The sequence below is a fragment of the Anopheles arabiensis genome, chromosome 2, assembly GCF_016920715.1.
Source record: "Anopheles arabiensis isolate DONGOLA chromosome 2, AaraD3, whole genome shotgun sequence".
Lineage (NCBI taxonomy): Eukaryota > Metazoa > Arthropoda > Insecta > Diptera > Culicidae > Anopheles > Anopheles arabiensis.
Genome location: NC_053517.1, coordinates 107,586,753 through 107,605,631, shown reverse-complemented (window position 1 = coordinate 107,605,631; position 18,879 = coordinate 107,586,753). Strand labels below are relative to the sequence as shown.

Here is an 18,879-nt window from a genome sequence, read left to right as displayed (position 1 = left end):
CAGACATCCATCCGCTTTTTCTTTGCCGATTCACATTACGATGCTAACTTTATTACCTAAAAAAACGTACTCGTAAGATCTCATCACGCCTTCCAACTCCACCCCTCACGGGGCACACAGCAACTCCAACCGATGGCAGTTCTGCTCGTCCTCATAGTTCCAGTTGATCACCTTAAACATGGGCCGGCTTGGTTTCATATAAAACGTATGGTTCTGATTAATAACGACCTTGGAGAACTTGTTCTGCACGATCGCTTTGGTCGCCGAACGACGCAGCTTATCAACGGGCGTTTCCGTCTGATTGGCAGTACGCAACCGAGCACCTTGCACGATCGCTCGGCCAAAGATTTTGCGCACCTGACTGTAACCCAACTGCTCGCAGATGCGCTTCATGTACTCGTCGTCGAACTGGGTCGTCGTGGGGAAGCACTTTGAGTGCCAGATGCCGTAGCTTTGCTCCATCAGCTCACCGTACCCACTAGGGTAAATGATGAAAGCGTAAAAAGAGATATTAACTCCAAAAGTGACATTAAACAAGACTTATAAATGTAGTAGCGATTCTTACGCTTCATAAGAGTTCTGCTGCAGTGCGTAACAGTACAGCTCATCCTCTCCATTCGGACAGTCCCGTTCCTTGTCGCACACAAAATCGTACGGCACGCAGATGTCGGACTCGCCGCACCGGAAGCTCGTCGAGTGGCACCGACAGACGCGTGGATTTTCGTCCGATTTGTCCCAACAGTTGCGCACTCCGTCGCAGATCTTGCCTGGGTCGGTAATTCTAAGACAACGAGAGAGAGGGAGAGAAAAATAGTAAGAAACCTCTTATCGCGACCTGATCTTACAGTGATCTTACTTGAGATAGGTGTAGCAGGAGCAATCGTGCGGTTCATCGGTCGAGTCTCCACAATCGTTCTTGCGATCGCAGAAGCTAGACTTGTCAATACACCGTTCATTCGCGCAACGTAGTTGATGTGGCAGACAATCTTAAAAAAAGGACATAAAGAGTCAGTGTAATGATGAGATACTGCACACTGACACGATCGACTCACTTCCAGTTTGATTGCGTGCGGCACACATTGCCGGTTCCTCATCCGATCCATCGGAACAGTCCGGTTTGCGATCGCACAGCAACTTCTCACCGACACACTTTCCATAGCGACAACGCTTTCCTCCACAGTGGGGTTCCTCGTACAGTTGATCACCACACTGTTCCTTGTGTAGCACGTTCTGGATCCTGTGGTACGATTCTACCAGGCTCGTAACACGCACCACTTCGTTGAATCCGCACAGACCACGCTTGTGCTGGTAGAATCCGACTGGATACCAACCGGAGCGACTTGTTTTGCACACGATCACACCTGATCGTGTCGCTTCTGTGAGGAAGAATTAAGATGAGAGGGATCAGTAGAAGTTCTTGAAGTAATCTCTCACCTTCTCCTTGCCTGGTGTGTAACAAGATTCATGATGATAGTAGGGCTGCTTCAGATCCTTATGGTAGCATCGCACCCGTTCGCCTGGGCAGTTGGTGGTGTTGAGATGCACCCGCAGCGTTTTCGTTCTTCCGTACTTATCCTGTCCCACCGCAAGACACTCACTGTCCGTTAGGTTTTCACTACAAACAAACAAACCCCAATCCATCAATAATGTTTTATCCAACGGTGAGAGACAGAGAGCGCATCACCACATCCAAGAACTTACTTCTCCGGCACAAACGTCGGCAGCACGTGCCGGCTAAAGCTTAGCTTCTTCGCCAGATGCAGCATCACCGTTTCCGCCTCTGGTATGTAGTGGTAGCAATCGACCCGCACCACCTGCTCGTACGGCCCTTCAATGTGTAGGTACGACTTGGCACCACCCGCTACCACCGCCAGATACTGATGCCGCAGGTTCACCAACCGTGTACAGCTCCCCGACACAATGATCCAGCTCGCATCGATGATCAGCCCACTGCAGATCATCACCCCATCGAGATAGATGTTCGTATTCCAGGGCCAATCGTAATCATCGCCAAAGTTTTCCACCAGCTCAATGTGAGCGTTCTCCTGGAACACGATCTGGGGCATGTGATGGGGCCGGTTGATCGGGTTCAGTGGACGAATGTTAACCTGTACCGGGTCCTGCTTGTGGTTGTGCTCAAAGTGTGCAATGTCGTGCTCGGTAGCGTTGATGTGCTGGACGCAGGAGACGCGCAACGCTTGACAGGGAGCATGGAGTGTAAGGTTGACGTAGTGTAGATTGCTTGGATTTGCAAGCAGCCCAACAGGCAGATCGTTCGGTGCGAGTGAGAGCAGTGAGTAGTTTCGATGACCACTAAAAAGAAGCGAAAGGTGTATGATGAGGTGTTTCTGAAGCTCGCGCGGTGATAAAGGACTTACGCAAATCCCAAGAACGAGCAGATCTTCTCGACAGCATGTTCCGTCTTTGCCGTGAGGACCGCTCCACACAGTATCTCCCAGGTTCCGTTCGTGTTTTTCGTCACAATGCCCGTGTTGTGGAAGAGGGTGAGATTGTTTGCATCGAAGTACACACGATGTCCATCCGTTAGAGCCACTAAAGCACCATCAAAGGTTAGTATGACTTCACAGAACAATGTGTCCACAGCAATACTTACAGCAATCCAGCTCATCTTCATGCATCGGACAGTCTGGATGACCGTTGCAGACCTGCACCCCGGGAATGCAAACCTGACTGATCCGGCACGCATACTGACCAGCCTGACAGTTCACTGAGGAGATAAAGGAGCTTGTTTTAGCTCGGTTTGATCAACACTACTGCACCGTAGAAGATCACTTACTACAACCCAGCTCATCCGTTTGATCGAGACAGTCCGTCTTGCCGTCGCAGATCAGGAAATCAAACTTATCCTTCAGGAAGTCGCGACAGGTACAGTTCAGCTCATCACTGCCATCCTCACAGTCTACGATCCGATCGCACCGGTGAGCCACATTGATCCTCTGGGTGATACTAGAAAAAGAGGTCAAAGGTCATTTAGACAGTCTTTTTTCAACAGCTAACTCCACCGTAAGTCTTACTTTCTGCATGAAAACTGCCTATACTGTGCCGTATCATTCGGCAGCATCGTCTGGACCTTCGTGTTCGTGTGCACATTGTGCACCGTCATGCGGAATTGGGCCACTCGCTTGTGTTTCTGCTGCTGCATCACGTCCAACTCCACCAAGAATGGATGGTCGGATGAATCTTCCAGTGGGTCTTCGGACGTGGCTTCCAGTGGGAGTTCCGTAGAGAACACTTCCGTTGGTTCCGTTGTGGCATTCACCACTGAAGTGCCATTCCCAGTGCGTACCTGTCCCCGTACCTCTTTGACTGCCTTTTCCAGCGCCTTCCAGATGACTTCCGTTGTGGAGGAGGTGATCGGTGCAATGAATTCAAAGTCTTGCTTAGGACGATCCTGTTCGTGATCGTGTATGGGGAAGATGATCGCAGAGTCGGTTGTTGATGTGAAGGTTGTTGTTGGCTCATTCGTAGTGGAAGAAGGCTCTGTACTGAGGTCTGTTGTGACCTCCAATGTGGTTGACTCCGGCGAAGTAGAAGCTTCCGTAGGTGCATCTTCTGAGGAACTTGCTGAGGTAGAGCTGTCCTCCGTTGTGCTTTCTTCTGCAGTAGATAGCTCAAGTTGAGGTGTGGTAGGGGCAGCTGTACTTGTTGTAGTAGTGATCGGTTCCGTCTGTGCTGTGTTCGTCATGATCATACTCTCCTGTGCTTCTACACTCGCTTCTTCCGGCACGCTTAACGTCGTCGTTTCTTCCGAAGTGAACAATACGGTAGTCTCAGCTTCCGTTGTATCCACATCCGAAGCTCTCTGTGTGGCACTACCACCCTCCTCCTCACTTTCTTCCTCACCTCGCTGCGACATCGATCGTAGCATCTGATCCATCCCACAGCCCGACTCATCCTCACCACCAAGACAGTTAACGTATCCGTTACACTTCTTGCCCGGTGGTAGACAGATCCCTCCACCCCAGATACATCGCATCCCCGGACAGTCAGCCCGCGCAGTACGTGCTGGCAGTGGCGCATTTACCTTCTCCGCAATCCAATCGATAAACAGTGCCACTCGCGTGTATACACCGGGTTCGTGTGCACGCGCACATCCCTCCCCGTGACTTACCACACCGGCCAGATACCACTCGAACGGGTTCGACTTGCTCTGACACACAAACGGTCCACCGGAATCACCCTGGCACGCATCATGACCGCCGTCCTCTTCTGCCGCACAGATCTGCAGACTGTCACGATCGGATTTGTGCTTGCAATAGCCTAAGATCGGCACCGAAACCTGCATCAGATGATCGGCTAAAGAGAAGGAATGCGCTGGATTAGAGAAGATGTGTGCGTCCTCCTAGCAGCCAATGATACATACGTGCTCCACCACGCTCCCGCAGTGCACCCCATCCAATAGCGGTGCAGACAGTGCCGGCCTTCGGTCCCCAGATCCAATCCCGATCGTCCGTGGTACGATGGCGCTCCGGCATACAGATCGGACGCACCCATCGATTGTAGTGGAACGGATGCTCTACCCGCATCAGCGCAATATCGTTCGCCATCAACGACGAGCTGTACGCGTGATGAACGATCATGTGCGTGACGCGTGTAATTTGAACCTGCGGTGCAAAGCTACGCTTGCGCAACATGCCCGACCGTACCTCGAAGTAGTGCTGGTCGAAGTTGTCACAGCAGTGAGCGGCGGAAATGATCTAAAAGAAGTACACATACAGTGTTTTAATGCCTGTGGCGAATAAGCTCTTGCTCCTCTTACCCAATGTTCGTTGTAAATGCTGCCACCACAGTGATACTTCCCATCCCGGAAGATACCGACGATGAAAGGGTACGCTTCCGGATCGGCATGTGATCCTCCAACGATGCGCACACTCTCCACAATTTCGCTCTCGTTCGCCTCACGCCTTGTCCGCACATTGATTCGGGCGGCGTGCTGTTCGTGCATCCGACTCGTACCACAACGCACCGCAGGACACTTGACGTGTACGTAAACCCCATTACAAGCTTCACTAAACTCGGGCTGCGATACGGCACTGTTCGCTCGCTGGCTAATGTACGGTCCGGGCAGACTGCCATGCCCGTGGCTCAACAGTGGCTCACGATCGAGTGGCCCCAGCTCCGTCTCGCAAGCTTCTCTTGCCCATTGGGTAGGATTATGACACACCGGGTACCACTTCCCGCGATAGTTCCGATGCAGCACCCCAGTAGAGTGCGGGACCGAGTACGCCAAATAGTGCCCCAGATCACGCACCAACATCGTACAGTCCTGTTCATCCTTCCTGTTCAGACAGTTATCGAAACCGTCGCACTTTTCGAGCAGACTGTAGCACATCGACCCAGATCGGTGAGCCGAACGGTACTCCGTCTCGGTGTGAAAGCAGGAGAAGGAGAACTTTTCACACCCAAAGCATCCCATCTCGTCCATACCGAGCGGACAGTCGGCATAACCATCGCAGAGCTTGCGCTTGGGGAGGCGCGAAACGCAGGAGCACGCACTCTCGTCACTACCATCCATACAGTCCGTCTTGGAGTCACACCAGCTGCTGCGTTTGACGCACTGATGCGAGCTGAAGCACGGTACCGAGCCCCGTCGGCAGTGGTGGCGTCCCTTGGCCCGTGCTGCCAGTGAGCGTCCCGCCGCAAACATCGTGTCTAGATTTTCGTCCAGCTCTTCTTCGGCGTCCTCTGGGTGCGTTTCATTCCCGGTGTGATGTCGCGTCGGTTGCTCCACGTTCTGCATCATGGAGCAGAGGAGGATGGGGCCGGACTGATCGGCCGGCAGCTCCGAGGTACGAGCACCGGCTTGATGGAGGTTCTGTATGCTAACGGGCATGTTAATCATAGCTGGAGGGGAAAAAAAAAATACAAAAATACAGTAAGAACTCTCTGTCTCTCTCTCTTCAGAGTGTGGATGTCACACTAATCACCTTCGGGAATGCGCGGTTGAATGAGTGCATCGATCGCGGGATCATTCAACGGAAGCTTACCTCCGGCACCCGCATGATGATGGTGGTGTTGTTGATGATAAGGCTGTTGCTGGTACGGTGGATACCCCGGCGCGTTCGGATACACGTAAGGAGCACCGGCACCGGCCGGACGAAAGCCGTACGCCGTCGGTTGTGCACCCACTGGTGGTGCGTTCTGGTAGAAGCAAACCGTATTCGGCACATACCCAGCCCCAAACGCCGAGTTGACAATGATCTGGGAGGAGGCTTTCGTTGCTTCACCCGTGATCGGAATGCCTGGTGAGTGTTGGAATGTTGCCCCAGGGTGTGTTGGCTTCAGGTGGCCATTTCCTGCTGCCGATCGAAGTTGATCGCACAGATTCAGGAAGGGAGCACTGGGACCAACGACCAACGGTTGGTGAGGTGACTGAGGTTGAGGCTGATGCTGCAGATGTTGATGTTGCTGATGGACGACGGCACGCATCGGACTGGGGGTCGTGTCGTGATGCATTTCCTCCCGATTGCGCGATCGTGACATGACAAACTCGTTGATGTTTTCCGGTGGACTCATCACTAGATCCTCGTGGAAGGGGTGTGGCTGAAGCATCTGTGCTAGTTGCAGTTGATGGACAACATCGTGGAGATTGCGAGCCGCTTGCAGTGGGCTCTTGGTTGTTGTTCGTCGCTTACTCGTCGGTTGGGTGAATGGCTTCACGGTGACAGGAGACGTGGAAGTGGAGTCGATTTCGAACTCAAACAGCTCACGACGCTCTGTAGTCCACTCGGTGGTGGACGCGTCCTCTCCGCTCAGTCTCATATGATCGAACAGATCATCCAAACTCCGTATGGAGCTGTTCTCGATCGGTTTATGCAGGCTCGGATCAAACACCGGTAGCAAGGGAGTGGTGGTGATCATCTCATCCTCCGCACTCGTCCTTAGCTTCTCCTTGGGGATGGCCTGTGTAATGTTCATCTTATTCACAAGCTGCTCAACAGTCGTTATCTTGGGATCGTTTTTCGGAGCGTGCATCTCCGGCCGGTAGCTTGTACTTCGCTCCGTACTACTGTAGTACATCTCCTCATACTGTGGCGTCGTCTTCTCTTTGGCTGGGCCCATCTCGCTGAACCCCTGCAGCAGGTTCGCCATCTCGAGAAAGCGTGCATTCACCTCCTCCGACAGACGTTGCAGCTTTTCGTAGATCTGATCGCACAGCTTCCCGTTCGGTGCTTCCTTCCGACACCGGTTGTACTCCTTCTCCAACCGCTGGTAGTCTTTCTGTGCACTGCGCTTTGCACGCTCCAGCTCGTCGAGCGAGATGTCGGTGTGGCGTCGCTTGCGTGGCGTACGGGGAGACTCAGAACCGACCAGTATGCCCCGATAGTCGATCGGTACTGTGCCGAGATCGAACTCACGCTGTACGCGCTTTCGCACACCGTACGTAATCTCGCCGGAACGATCGTCTCCGCGGGAGATACGGTTCGGGACGGGTTCTGCTCCAAAGGCTTCTCGGCGCGTGCGGTGACGTTGGAGCAGTGGATCGAGATCGTTTAACAGTTCGAGCAATTCCAGCGATCCCATCAGGATGTCATGTGCTTCCGCTTTGAAGTACGTTTCACGGATGGTTTCCAGCTCTTCGGGGCTTTGTACGTCGATTGGTTCTAGCTCAATCAAGTTAGATGGTTGTTGGGAGAGAGCTAACAGGAGGAAGGTGTATTAAAAATGACATAAGAGTCGATCATCTCTTGATCTACTATCACGTACCTGATACGGGTATGGTTAGGTAGAAACCGAACGCGATCGCAGCCATCACGATCACTCCACCGATCGCCGTCATCATCAGGCAGAGCCAGTTCGTCCTGCCAGCACCCACCAATTGCTGCATTCTCGTCGAGTTGGTCGTTGCCAACTCTTCTGCCGTGTTGGAAAGGAAGGAAAGCCAAGAAGGTAAGACCCCGTTTCGTGCACGACCTCCAATCCTCCACCCGAACTAGGTTATGTTATGTCAATCGGTTTAAAAAGCCCAATAATTGTTTATACACCGGGACAGGCGCGAGTCCGATGATAGTTCCGCTTACGTACGAGTAATTGGACGCACTGTTGACAAACTTTTGAGCCGAGCATGCCCAAACCTCCCCACCCGTTGCCCTCTCTCTCTCCCTTTTCATTCATATCACCTGGTGGATGGACGGACCGCAGTCCGTTTGTTTACTTGTTCACATTTTGGGGGTATGTTGAAAGTTTCAAAGTAAATCGTTCAAAGGGGAGGGAAAATGTATAGATTTCTTGTGCATTCTATTTTTTGCTTATGCGTGTGGACCGTCTCCTGAGCAATTGAGGACAAGAAAGCTTTATGTGTGTGTGTGTGTGTTTTTTTAAATCAATTGCTTTGGCAGTTTGTTTTCGAAACGTTGGTAAAAACATGCAGCCATATGTAGGACACGCAATGCGTCGTTGGCACTTACCATCTAGCACGGTTTGATCGTGATCCGCCATATTTGATTGAAGGAAACGGCTTGCTGTGTGTACTGTACAACAGAGAGAGACAGTGCGTTGTAGAGGTAGTAGGCACTGACCAGCTTTAACGCATAATATCACTTGTAACGAACACTTTTCACGCTAATGAATTGATTGATGTGAAACGGACTTCGTTTGATAGGAGAAGAAATTGCACCCAAAAATCGATATAAATCCACTAATTGTTGAATATTAACTGTTAAGCAAATTGTTGCTTATTACACTGCGTGGCACACGGGTGAACTCAATTTCCGTACCGCTTTTTGCTTTTGCCTTCACTGCACCGTGTTTGTTGCTGGACTGTGTGTTCAGCCACGACCGCTGCTACCGCACTACTGCTGACCGGTGATCGATCGCGCTGGCTTTTTCGTGGCGGTGCATTTTGCTAGCGGCGGCGGTTTTCAGCTGTATCAGCTGGTTTTTGGCACAAGCGTTTGGGGACCGGGGTGAACCGTTGGAGGAGCGCAACACAACAAATCACACAGTTGCTATAAAATGTTTGATCGCTTGTTCGCTCTAAAGCAGCGTTTAAGGGAGAGGAAGGTGGGTTTAGCGATTCTTACTTTTTGCATCAATCAATCAATAAAATTAATATTTTTTTGGGAATATAAGATTCGATACAATCAGTTACTGGAAGGGAAACGGGCCCTAAACGGTTCTCGATTCGTAATGGAACCGGAAAAGACGATTCGAATCGTTCCGGAACTGGAATAAGTTCAAGAATAACTCTTGTGCGGCTTTGATCCACAATCAGTTCCAGGACCAGTACGGGTTCAGCAACAGTTATAGGATCAGTTTCGATTCCAAGACGGGTTATGGGTTCGTGCTCGGTTCCTGGACTGGTATGGGTTTAGTATCAGTTTCTGGATCGGTATATGTGCTTGATCAGTTTCAGGAGCGGTATGGGTGCGTAATCGGTTCGAGGTTCCGTTGCAGGTTCAGTAACAGTTCCAGAACCAATACAGGTTCGTGATTTGTTAAAATATCGGTATGGGTTTGAGATTAGTTCCAGGACCGTTATGGGTTTAGTATCAGTTCTTGGACCGGTATATGATCATGACCGATTCCAAGAGCTTTGGTTCAGGTTCAGCTATAGGTCCATTAAGATCTCAATATTAGTTCCTAAACCTGAACCCACAAAAAAAACCCTTCTCAGCGCAATTGAGTGGACAAATTGTGATATGAGAAATTTAGAAAACAAAAAAAAAAGAAAGCAATAACATCTTACACGCAGTTTGAAGTATTTTGTTTTTCAATATGTGTATTTTTTTTTCTTCTCTCTTGTTTCATTATTATGTTCAATTCATTTATTAGTGTGTTGTGTGTCTGTGGTTGTGGCTGTTTTTCTTCTCTCTCTCTCTCCCTTCTCTCCCATTGTTACGGCCAGTAATCACTTCCTATCACCCGAACCTGCTGGACAACACGGTTGTCCAAGTTTCCTTTCCATCCATTTCAAGTGTATAAGTGTGTTTGTGTGTTGTTTTTATCATTTTATCTGTGTGGTTGTGTGTGTTTGTATGTTGACTCTGTATTGTTTTCTCTTTCTCATCTTTCTTTTAGCTCAATTTCCAGCTCCGTTGTTTTTTCTTCTTCCTTGGAAGTGGTAATCTATCAAAGTACACAATGACACAATGACGCAAGAGAGACAGAGATAGTAAGAGCGAGCTTAGAGAGGGGGAGTAGAGTGTGAAAAAAGTTACAAGTTGGCTTAGTTGTGTTTTGTACCCTCCCCTTCACCTTCTGCTCCACAGTTTGTTGATGATTTTCGCTTGCCTGCTTCGATCATTTTGCATTTAAATCGATCAATAGTTTGGATGAGTTTACTTTTTCCTCTAATGTAGTTTTGTATGTGTGTGTGTGTGTGTTTTCTTTTTAATAATTTGCTAAGCTGTGTATCGTTAAGTTCTAATGGGTAAATGGGGAGCAGTTGGGGTTTTGTAGGGAAGGTTTGTGTTTCCCTCTCATTTGGGTTTGCCATTTTGTTTTTGTTTTTGTTTTGTTTTGTTTTTTCATTTACTCTTTCTCACCTCTTTTCACTAATAGTTAGATGCTTGGGTTTTGTTTTTAATGCATTTTTATTGGTGTATGTGTGTAGTATGGTTTTGTGTCACTGTGTGAGAGAAAATGTATGTTTTTTTCTGTTTGTATTTGTGTTTGTGTTTTTCTTCATCTTCTTCTACTTTTCTGTGTTGTGTTCACTTACGCTTGAATTTTCGTTAGTAATAGTAGGTTACTTTCATGTTTTGTACACTTTTGATTAATTTTCTTTTGGGTTTGTTTTGTTTCTTTTTCGTCTTCTCATCCCTCTTCTTCTCCTTCTTCTTCATGTTGTATTTAAAATTTAGTATCATTAAATGTAACATATTCCATTTCGTGTAGGTGTGTGTGTGTGTTTTCTTCTTTCTTTGCTTATCCTTTTGCTCTACACTGTTTTTAGTTTGACTTTTCCTCCCCTTTTTTTACTGTTCTAACCCAACTTTCACGCGTTCACTTTTCCCTTACTTTCCAATCACTTTTCCATTTTTTACCGTCGCTGTCGGTACACCACCCTATTTCCCCACTCACATCCCCCTCTATGATCTAAAGCTTAGCAATTAAACAAACGCCTTCCCAGCCTTTCCTAAATAAACATTTTACATTGTTCTTGCTTCCTTTCTTCATCGTGTGTGTGGGGGGTTTTGTCTAGGATGCGCCACATTCTTTCCTTCTTTCTTTCTGTTTCCACTCAAACTTCTTTTACATTCAGCACACACACACACACACACACACACGCCATAATAATGCAGGGGGGGTAGGAAGAAAACTAAATAAAACAAAAAAAAACAAGAATGAAAACCCTTTTTCCTTGCTTAAAAAACGAAACCACGCACGCAGGCGTGACGCACGTGACGCTGGTAGGCATTACATACATACAGATTTGTTTTGCTTTGTAATATTTATATTTATATATTTGTAGCTTTACGTTCTAATGGAGTTTTGTGTTCGCTCTAGTTACAGTACAAAATAGAAAACAGAATATAATACACGAGAAAAGCGCAGGAGATAAGTTATGGTAGTCGATAAAAATAATAATAAATAAACCGCGCTCGTACTAGAGAATGCAGAGAGAGATAGAGAGAGAGAAAGAGGTTAGAGAAAGAGAGTGATGGAGAGAAACGTACAGAGAGAGAGAGATATAAGGGAGAACCAAGCAAAAACTTAACGAGCTGAAGGTGCAAACCACAATTGCTAGTAAATAAATAATTCTTCTTACATGACCAACCTTAAAGGAGAGTGTTAACCAAAAAATAAAACAAATGCCAAAATATAAAAGGCCACACATACACACACATAAAAGGCGAGGCGTTTATATTAATTTAACTGTACAATAGAACTCCCGTTTCCCACTGTTTTTGTTGAGAAAGTTTAAGTTCTTGCTTCGCCAATGTGTTGTTAGTGTGGCTTGCTTGGGGTGTGTGTGAGCGTGTGTTCCTACCATAACAGGGCATGACTTTAGTTAGGCTGTGAATTAAAATAAATCACAACTTAATGGAACAAAACATACAAAAAAAAACTCCCTTAAACGAGGATAAAAACGAACAACGTGCTCGTGATGAAACCTCTTTTTTGAAGGTTAGTTAGTGCTGGTTTTGCTTGCAATTTTCCCCTCCATCGGCTCTCATCTCTCTCTCTTTCTTTTCCTCTATCTCCCTTCCTCTCTCTCTTCTCTCCTTTCTTCCTTTTAAACCCCATTTTGTTTGCTACACTAGAAGGACACGAGCCGTACACACATCCTTCCCCAGTGGAACCTTCCCACACTTCCAAACAAGAAAAGCGATGCTGGCCAGCTGCGTGACAATGCGAGTACCTGATACGATAGATGCTGTGTGTGTGTGAGTGTGTTGTTTGTGTCTTCGTGCAAGACCCGTTTTGCAATCAATTGCTAGTTTGTTGGTTTCCTCCCCCCCCCCTCCCCGCGGTGAAAGCTGTACATACTAAAACTAAAAACCCTGGCCACTTAAAAAATCTTGGGGAGAAGGGAGGGCCTTCTTATCAGGCCGCGCTACACGATTAAACAAACAACAAAACCGGGAACTAGCACAACACAAGACCGACCGACCCACACGCACACGCTGTGTGTGTGCCGCTGGGCAGAGAGTAATGGGGAGACATGCCCCCATTTAGTGGGGGTGGTGGTGGGGAAGAAATAGGAATCGGAAAATGCCCGCCCGCCCGCGTCTGTACTGTATTATCGACTACGCTAACTCTATGGTTTCCTATCTCTCTCTCTCTTCCTTCTGTTCCCATTTTCAAATGTTTTTTCCCCTTTTATCATACTCTCTTTCCCTCGTTCTCTCTCTGTGTGTTCAAATTCCACTTTCTAAAACGTTGTGATGGTCCTTAGTGTGTTATGTTGTGTGTGTTGTGTTTAGTGCTGTCAATTGGGGCGAACTTAGTCGAACAGTGCGGCCAGAATGTCGTCGCTGTTGGCGTTGTTGCTGGAACCGCTTGACGGGGGCGTGTTCAGATCCGGCGGATCGAGATAGGAGAGCAATTCCATCGGATCGACAATGCCGTTGTCCGGTAGTAGCTGTTGAAGTGACAAAACTCTTATTAGTCTCCTGTCTCAGGACACACTTCGCTTCCACCTCGCGGAGTGAGACTACTTACGTTAAGATCGTTGCCTCCTTCACCCTCAATGACGGCGGCCGGATCGAAGTTGAGATCTGCCGGCAGATCGACATCGGTAAGACCGGCCAGCGCATTTTGATGGCTTTGCTGCTGCTGCTGCTGGCCCATCATCGAGCCCATTGAGAGGAGATTTTGCTGCTGCTGCTGCTGCTGTTGCTGCATCATGCTCTGGGGCGAGTTCATCATGTTCTGCGGTGAGTTCATGAGACTTTGCGGTGAGTTCATGATGTTCGCGGCAGGGTTGTTGGGCCCAAGGCCCAGATGCTGCTGCTGCTGAGGTGAATGTAGCTGCTGCATGCTGTTGCCATGCCCGGCATGGCCGGGGCTGTGGCTCATGTTGCCGTTCACGCTACTGCTGCTGCCGCCGTTCGGTTGCCCGTTCGCGTTGCCGCCACTGTTGCTGCCGGTGGACTGTTGCTGCGGGTTGGAGGTGTTGTTGATGTCGTTCGCCGGCGGTACGCTTGGCGGTCCGCCCGGCGTCATCGGATGGCCGGACGAGTTGCCACCGCCCGGTGTGTGCGGTGTGTGCGGTGTGTGGGGCATCTGTAACAGCAAAACACCATGCGGAACATTGTAATCGGTTGCAAGACGCGCGAGGGAATGCAAACACACGATACTTACCTGATCGTTCAGAGATTTCTCCATCGCGTTCAGCGGATCGAGCGAGTTGACCGAATCGCTCAGATGTGCCAAAGGATTGCCGGCGTGGAATTCACCACCATTGCCACCGCTGCCACCACCACCTCCGGGTGTTCCGGGGCCGTTATTGTTACCGACGCTTCCAGGGCCGCCGACCGATCCGGGGTTCGTGCCCGGTTCTTGCTTGATGATCGCATTGCCGTACGAATCGTACTGGGGCGTTCGGTTGTAGCTGTCGAAGAAAACAAACAGACGATTGATAAGCATCAAAATGGTCAGGTTTCCACTTCACAAAATACTTACTTGGAACCCATCATGCTGCCGCTAGCGATCGAGCTCATGTCCGGGCTCATGTAGGGGCTCATTGCGTTCATGTTGTCCCAGGTCGGGAGCGAGGTGGATCCAGGTGACATCACCTTGTTGAAGTGCTTCGCGTCGACACCGTCCGGGTCCGGTTTGATCACGGGCAGGCCGGGCGTGCCAGCGCCGCGCGCATTGCCGCCACTCGGTTCCGATGGTACGGGCGGTTGCTGCTGCTGTTGGTGCTGCTGCTGCATTGGTGGTGCTTGTTGTTGTTGATGCTGCTGTGGATGTTGTTGCTGTTGCTGCTGCTGCTGCTGTGACGGTTGTTGAGGGTTGAGACTGCCTCCAATGTTGGGATTATTGACACTGCCCGGTGGTTTGACCGCTCGCCAGTTCGCTTGCGCATCGATGATCACCTCCTCCGTGTCCATGCCGTTCGGCGTGTTGGAGGAGTTGAGCGTGTTCAGTATCGCCCACATGTACTGATCGATCTCGAGCCCTTCCGTTAGTGCCGGTTTACTGTATTGGGAGAAACGAATTGTTAAAAAATGAACACATTGACCTCGAAAATCAGCTCCAAAATCTGCCCTTACCTGCACACCGGACACCGCCAGTTGCCACGCTCGCAGTTCAGCGCCAGATAGGCCTCCAGATCGAAGCACTGGATGTGCTTGCAGTCATGGCCGCGCGCTGGCAACGTTATCCGCTTGGTGGTTAGCGTACACTTGAGTGATACCTAGGAATGGAAAGCAAAAGATCGCTCAATATCGTGCATCGATCGATTGAATAAACAATCTCCTTACCTTTGCAGACGTTGCCGACGCGTCCGCCGCAAGCGGATCCTTGTCGGGGCCGCCGCCCAGCGGTTGGTTCGGGTTCGTTGTGTGATTGACGGCAAAGGTGCGCTTGATTTTGGCCACCGCATGCTCCGCGGACAGGAGGTTACGCTTCAGCAGCGTGTGCAGCACATGGTTTACCGACGGCCGATGCACCAGCTGTAGCACGAACAGATGGGACTGTAGCAAAAGGGGGATAGAATTGACATTAGAATTTGCCTCGATTTTGCCTCCCAAACAGTGTCAAACACTTACACAGCAGCAGGTGCTGACGGTGATTTGGATCGTGTTGCGGCCCGGCTGGCAGACCTGTTTCAGGTAGAGCGGCCGGTGCGTGTTCTTGTTGTCGCCCCGGTCGATTTCGAGCGGCGTCGAGTTGGCCGACACCTGCACGCTCGCCGGCCAGTTCGTGTTCATCTGCCGGTCCTCGTGGTGGAAACACTTCAGCTGCAGCTCGAGATCCGGCCGGCACATGAGCGTGTTGTAGACGGTGGACTTTAGCTGAAACACGTGGTTGCTGACAGCGAGATTGTGCTCGAGCCGGAACGGTGGCAGCAGTATGCCGTCTCGCACCGGGAATGTCAACCGCAGTTCTTCATCTTCTGAGAGAAAGAGAAACGTGATGTTAGAAGGATGCCTCTTGTGGGGGGCAGGGAAACCGGTGATTCTGCGATACTTACTCTGCGGCAGATTGTTTGGCTTCACGTCCGGATTGGGGCTGATGTAGGGCGTCATGGAAGAGGCGGGCGTTAGCGGTGGCGTAGGATTACCCGGCACCGGACTGTGCTGGAAGTTCATGCGAATGTCCGGCTGGTAGCCCTGCATGTTCTGGTAGCCCGTGTTGTAATACTGCTGCTGTTGCTGTTGCGTCTGCTGCTGCTGGTGCTGCTGGTGCTGAGGATGATGCTGTTGCTGCTGCTGTTGCTGCTGCTGCTGTTGCTGCTGCTGCTGGTGCTGCTGCTGCTGGTGGCCCATCAGCGCTCCAGGGCCTACGGGTGCTCCTACCGGTCCGACGCCCGGTCCACCGTACGGTGGCGTGTTCTGTCGCTGCTGCATCATCGGCGGTCCGCCGCGATAGTTCATCGGACCCATCGGCCCATGATGCCGCCCGTACCCGGCGCTGGCCTGCATCGGCAAGGGAACGCCGGCGGCTGCTGCAGCGGCCGCCGCTGCCGCCGCCTGATGCGGCGGGAAGGGTCCACCCGCGCCCGGCATACCCTGCCCCTGGCCCATCCCGTACATCGACCGCTTCTGGGCCATCTGCATCTGGGGGTTCGGGTAGGGGGCCATCCTCCGCGGGTGCTGCGGGTACCCGTTCGCCATGCCCTGCATCTTCGACATCGGCGACATCTGGTTCATCTGGCTGAGCGGGTTCATGCCGCCCATCTGGGCCGCCGCCATCCCGTTCATACCGCCCGCACCGCCCGGCCCCATCTGGCCACCGCCGCCACCGCCGCCTCCGCCCATACCCATGCCCATGTTCATCATCTGCGCCATCGGGTTCATCTGCTGATGGTGCCGGCCGTATCCACCGCCCGCACCGCCACCAGTGCCACCGCCACCGCCGCCCATCTGGCCCATGCCGGGCACCATGCCACCGGTCGCACCGCCGCCACCCATCTGACCCATCGGTCCCATGCCGCCGGCGCCACCGACACCACCTCCGGCGCCTCCGCCTCCGCCGCCACCACCACCCATCTGGTTCATGCCGTTCATCTGGCCACCCATGCCGCCCATTTGGTTCATGCCGTTCATCTGATTCCACGACGACTGCGAATGCATCGCCATGTTATTCATCTAAAAGAAAAGTGAAGGAAAAGAACCCGTCAGTGTGATTGTGGGTTGATTGTGGTTGATTGATGCACACATACCTGTGGATTGTAGCCGACGTCCATGTTGCCCTGCTGCCCGCCGGCCGCTGCCACCATACTTTGACTGTTGAAACCTGTTGGCGCACCGGCAGCTGCTCGTCCACCGGCTGTCGCTCCAGCTGCCGATCGCTGCTGCTGCTGTTGTTGTTGTGGTTGTTGCTGTTGGCCCGCAGCTGCCTGTAGCTGAGCCTGTTTAGCGTATCCTTTCTGGAGCTGCTGCTGCTGCTTCACGTCCAAATAACCGGCCGCTGCTTCCGGGTGCAGCACTCCCCGATGGTAATCTGCTGATAGAGGCGAGAGCAGTTGTGATTTGAGCATCAATTACAAGCTGTCAACACAAACACTGCCAAGCACAGAGCGCTACTACGTAGTGTGGATTGCATAGCTTAAGGCGCTTTGTGATGGGCGGAGTTACCCTTGTGTTTTCGAAATTAATAACCGTTGTTATAATTCATACCGTGATGAGGATTCTGCAACTGTTGATAGCTTTGCTGCTGTTGTTGCTGATGGTGATGGTGGGGGTGCTGCTGGTGCTGCTGCTGCTGTATGTCGGGATAGCCTCCAATGTAAGGAGATCGACGATCACCCAATGTTGGAGCCCCTAGGGAGCCCCCCTGGGCACTCATATCTCAGCCATTGCTGTAAGCAAAAGGAAAGGAAAGCGCGTTAGTAACGAACGGTCACGCACTGACGTCACAAAACGGTAAAAGGGAATTTATAAAACGTCAAGGAGCGATGATGACGTCATGGCAGGCGAGTTAACCACGCTTACGTTGTTCGATCTTTGGCGTATTGGAAGCTAATTTTAGTCGTGGGTACAAGGATAGCGTCCGGATGGAATTGAATTGAAAAAAGGGATGCTTCCAAGTGTGGGAAGCAGGCGCAATAGACGAATGGAACGGAGTGTTTGATTGAGTGAGGAGATTCGCCCACAACGTCGCCCACAAAAGGACACACAGCTCGTGGGCGGATGAGCTGAGCGCGGGATAACACATGGGAAGGAAGCGACTTTTGAGGCGTAATTCCTACGTCCTTATTCGGTGCTCAACCTGCTTGCTGTAAGTAGATGAGCATCATACGCGTGGGATTGTGGTGAAAATTTCCAGCGGATGGAATTTTCCTATAGATTGTAAAATATCTACCAACACACAGACTCCAAATTGAAATATCATCCCCTCTCCCTTTCTTGCCCTCAATCCCCATCACCCCATTCCCTCTGGGAAAAGAACGGTACTTATTCCAATTGCTCCTGGCCAGCAGCAGAACGAGAAACAGACAGCATAAACAACTTCCCATGTCTATTAATACTTCCCACTGCTGCCGGTCGCGTAGTAAGCGAAACCGCGCGTTCGCGTACTTGAGTCCCCGACTTCCCCTCCCCCCCATCGCCCTTTAACCACATTCCCTTCCCGTTCCCAAAGCAGGTGGCAAGAATCAGCGGAAAAATACGTTTTTCCTGCAAAACCCCCTGCCCACATCCTTTCCTAGCATTTATGTGCATTCTCCCCCATCCCCCCCCACCCCTACCCCTCTGTGTGCTGGAGCGGAAGCAGAGGAGGGCCTGAAGCTCCAAGCGTTTTGTAAACGATTTAACACACAAACCGATTATCCAAAACGCATACACACGCAAACACCCCCTCAACATTCGGATGGATGGGGGTGGTTGTTGGGCAAATGGGCAACCCAAGTGCAGAAAGTAAACGAGGGGGGGGGGAGAGGTGGGAGGGTACAGAAGTGCAATCCCCGTGAGATGCGTGATCTGGTTTTTTAATTTTATTTATGTTCTTTTCCCTCCTTCCTCCTTGCCATTGGCTTTTCCTTCTCCCTTTGCGTAGTTCACTTCTCGGTACGCAAATGAGCGTTTTATATATGAATTTTGCGCGAAAGACACAGATTCCTCTTGCGCAAAAAAAAAAACACGCGCCAACCATTCGATCCGGAAAAACGCGTCCAAACGGGAAGTACGTGTGTGTATGTATTGGGATCGGATAAATAATTTGACTCTCTGTGTGCGTGTGTTTGGCTAGCGTGGTGGAGCGTTCTTGCCGCTCCCGTCTGACCGTCCGCCCCTCCCAATG

General features: G+C 50.8%; 2 protein-coding genes across 6 annotated transcripts in view; both read right to left on the bottom strand.

Annotated features, from left to right (window-relative positions):
- Positions 1-6: 6 nt before the first annotated feature.
- LOC120896985 (serine protease nudel) lies at positions 7-8,788 on the bottom strand. Of its 2 annotated transcripts, none has more exons than XM_040301548.1 (15): positions 8,430-8,788; positions 7,729-7,878; positions 5,949-7,661; positions 4,781-5,865; positions 4,385-4,718; positions 3,036-4,317; positions 2,798-2,967; positions 2,615-2,728; positions 2,379-2,553; positions 1,702-2,313; positions 1,446-1,615; positions 1,053-1,376; positions 857-986; positions 566-781; positions 7-478 (listed from the first exon to the last, which is right to left on the bottom strand). In XM_040301548.1, the coding sequence occupies exons 1-15, from the start codon at positions 8,458-8,460 to the stop codon at positions 106-108; spliced, it is 6,879 nt and encodes a 2,292-aa protein (XP_040157482.1). In that variant the 5' UTR covers positions 8,461-8,788; the 3' UTR covers positions 7-105. The 2 variants fall into 2 exon arrangements, with proteins under 2 accessions (XP_040157482.1, XP_040157483.1); XM_040301549.1 differs by having other exon boundaries at positions 6,009-7,661.
- Positions 8,789-10,311: 1,523 nt separating this feature from the next.
- The window catches only part of LOC120907109 (zinc finger MIZ domain-containing protein 1), a 99,942-nt gene continuing 91,374 nt past the window's right edge, over positions 10,312-18,879 (bottom strand). The window contains exons 4-13 of one of the 4 annotated variants that reach the window (XM_040319044.1): positions 17,259-17,440; positions 16,802-17,085; positions 15,611-16,727; positions 15,186-15,529; positions 14,898-15,110; positions 14,688-14,830; positions 14,095-14,613; positions 13,774-14,023; positions 13,132-13,695; positions 10,312-13,051 (exon numbers count right to left, since the gene is read on the bottom strand). In XM_040319044.1, the coding sequence (XP_040174978.1) occupies positions 12,914-13,051; positions 13,132-13,695; positions 13,774-14,023; positions 14,095-14,613; positions 14,688-14,830; positions 14,898-15,110; positions 15,186-15,529; positions 15,611-16,727; positions 16,802-17,085; positions 17,259-17,427 (3,741 nt within the window). In that variant the 5' untranslated portion in view covers positions 17,428-17,440 and the 3' untranslated portion in view covers positions 10,312-12,913. Of the gene's footprint in view, positions 13,052-13,131; positions 14,024-14,094; positions 14,614-14,687; positions 14,831-14,897; positions 15,111-15,185; positions 15,533-15,610; positions 16,728-16,801; positions 17,086-17,258; positions 17,441-18,879 lie in introns of all 4 variants that reach the window. The other 3 variants (XM_040319043.1, XM_040319041.1, XM_040319042.1) reach the window with 3 other exon arrangements.

Bases quoted from the DNA above. Each gene is read 5' to 3' on its own strand.
- LOC120896985 (XM_040301548.1), bottom strand. From the start codon at position 8,460: ATGGCGGATCACGATCAAACCGTGCTAGATG. The intron at 7,879-8,429 runs GTAAGTGCCAAC...CCAACACGGCAG, and splicing joins CGATCAAACCGTGCTAGATG to AAGAGTTGGCAACGACCAAC. The intron at 782-856 runs GTAAGATCACTG...TCGTTGTCTTAG, and splicing joins TCCTGCTACACCTATCTCAA to AATTACCGACCCAGGCAAGA.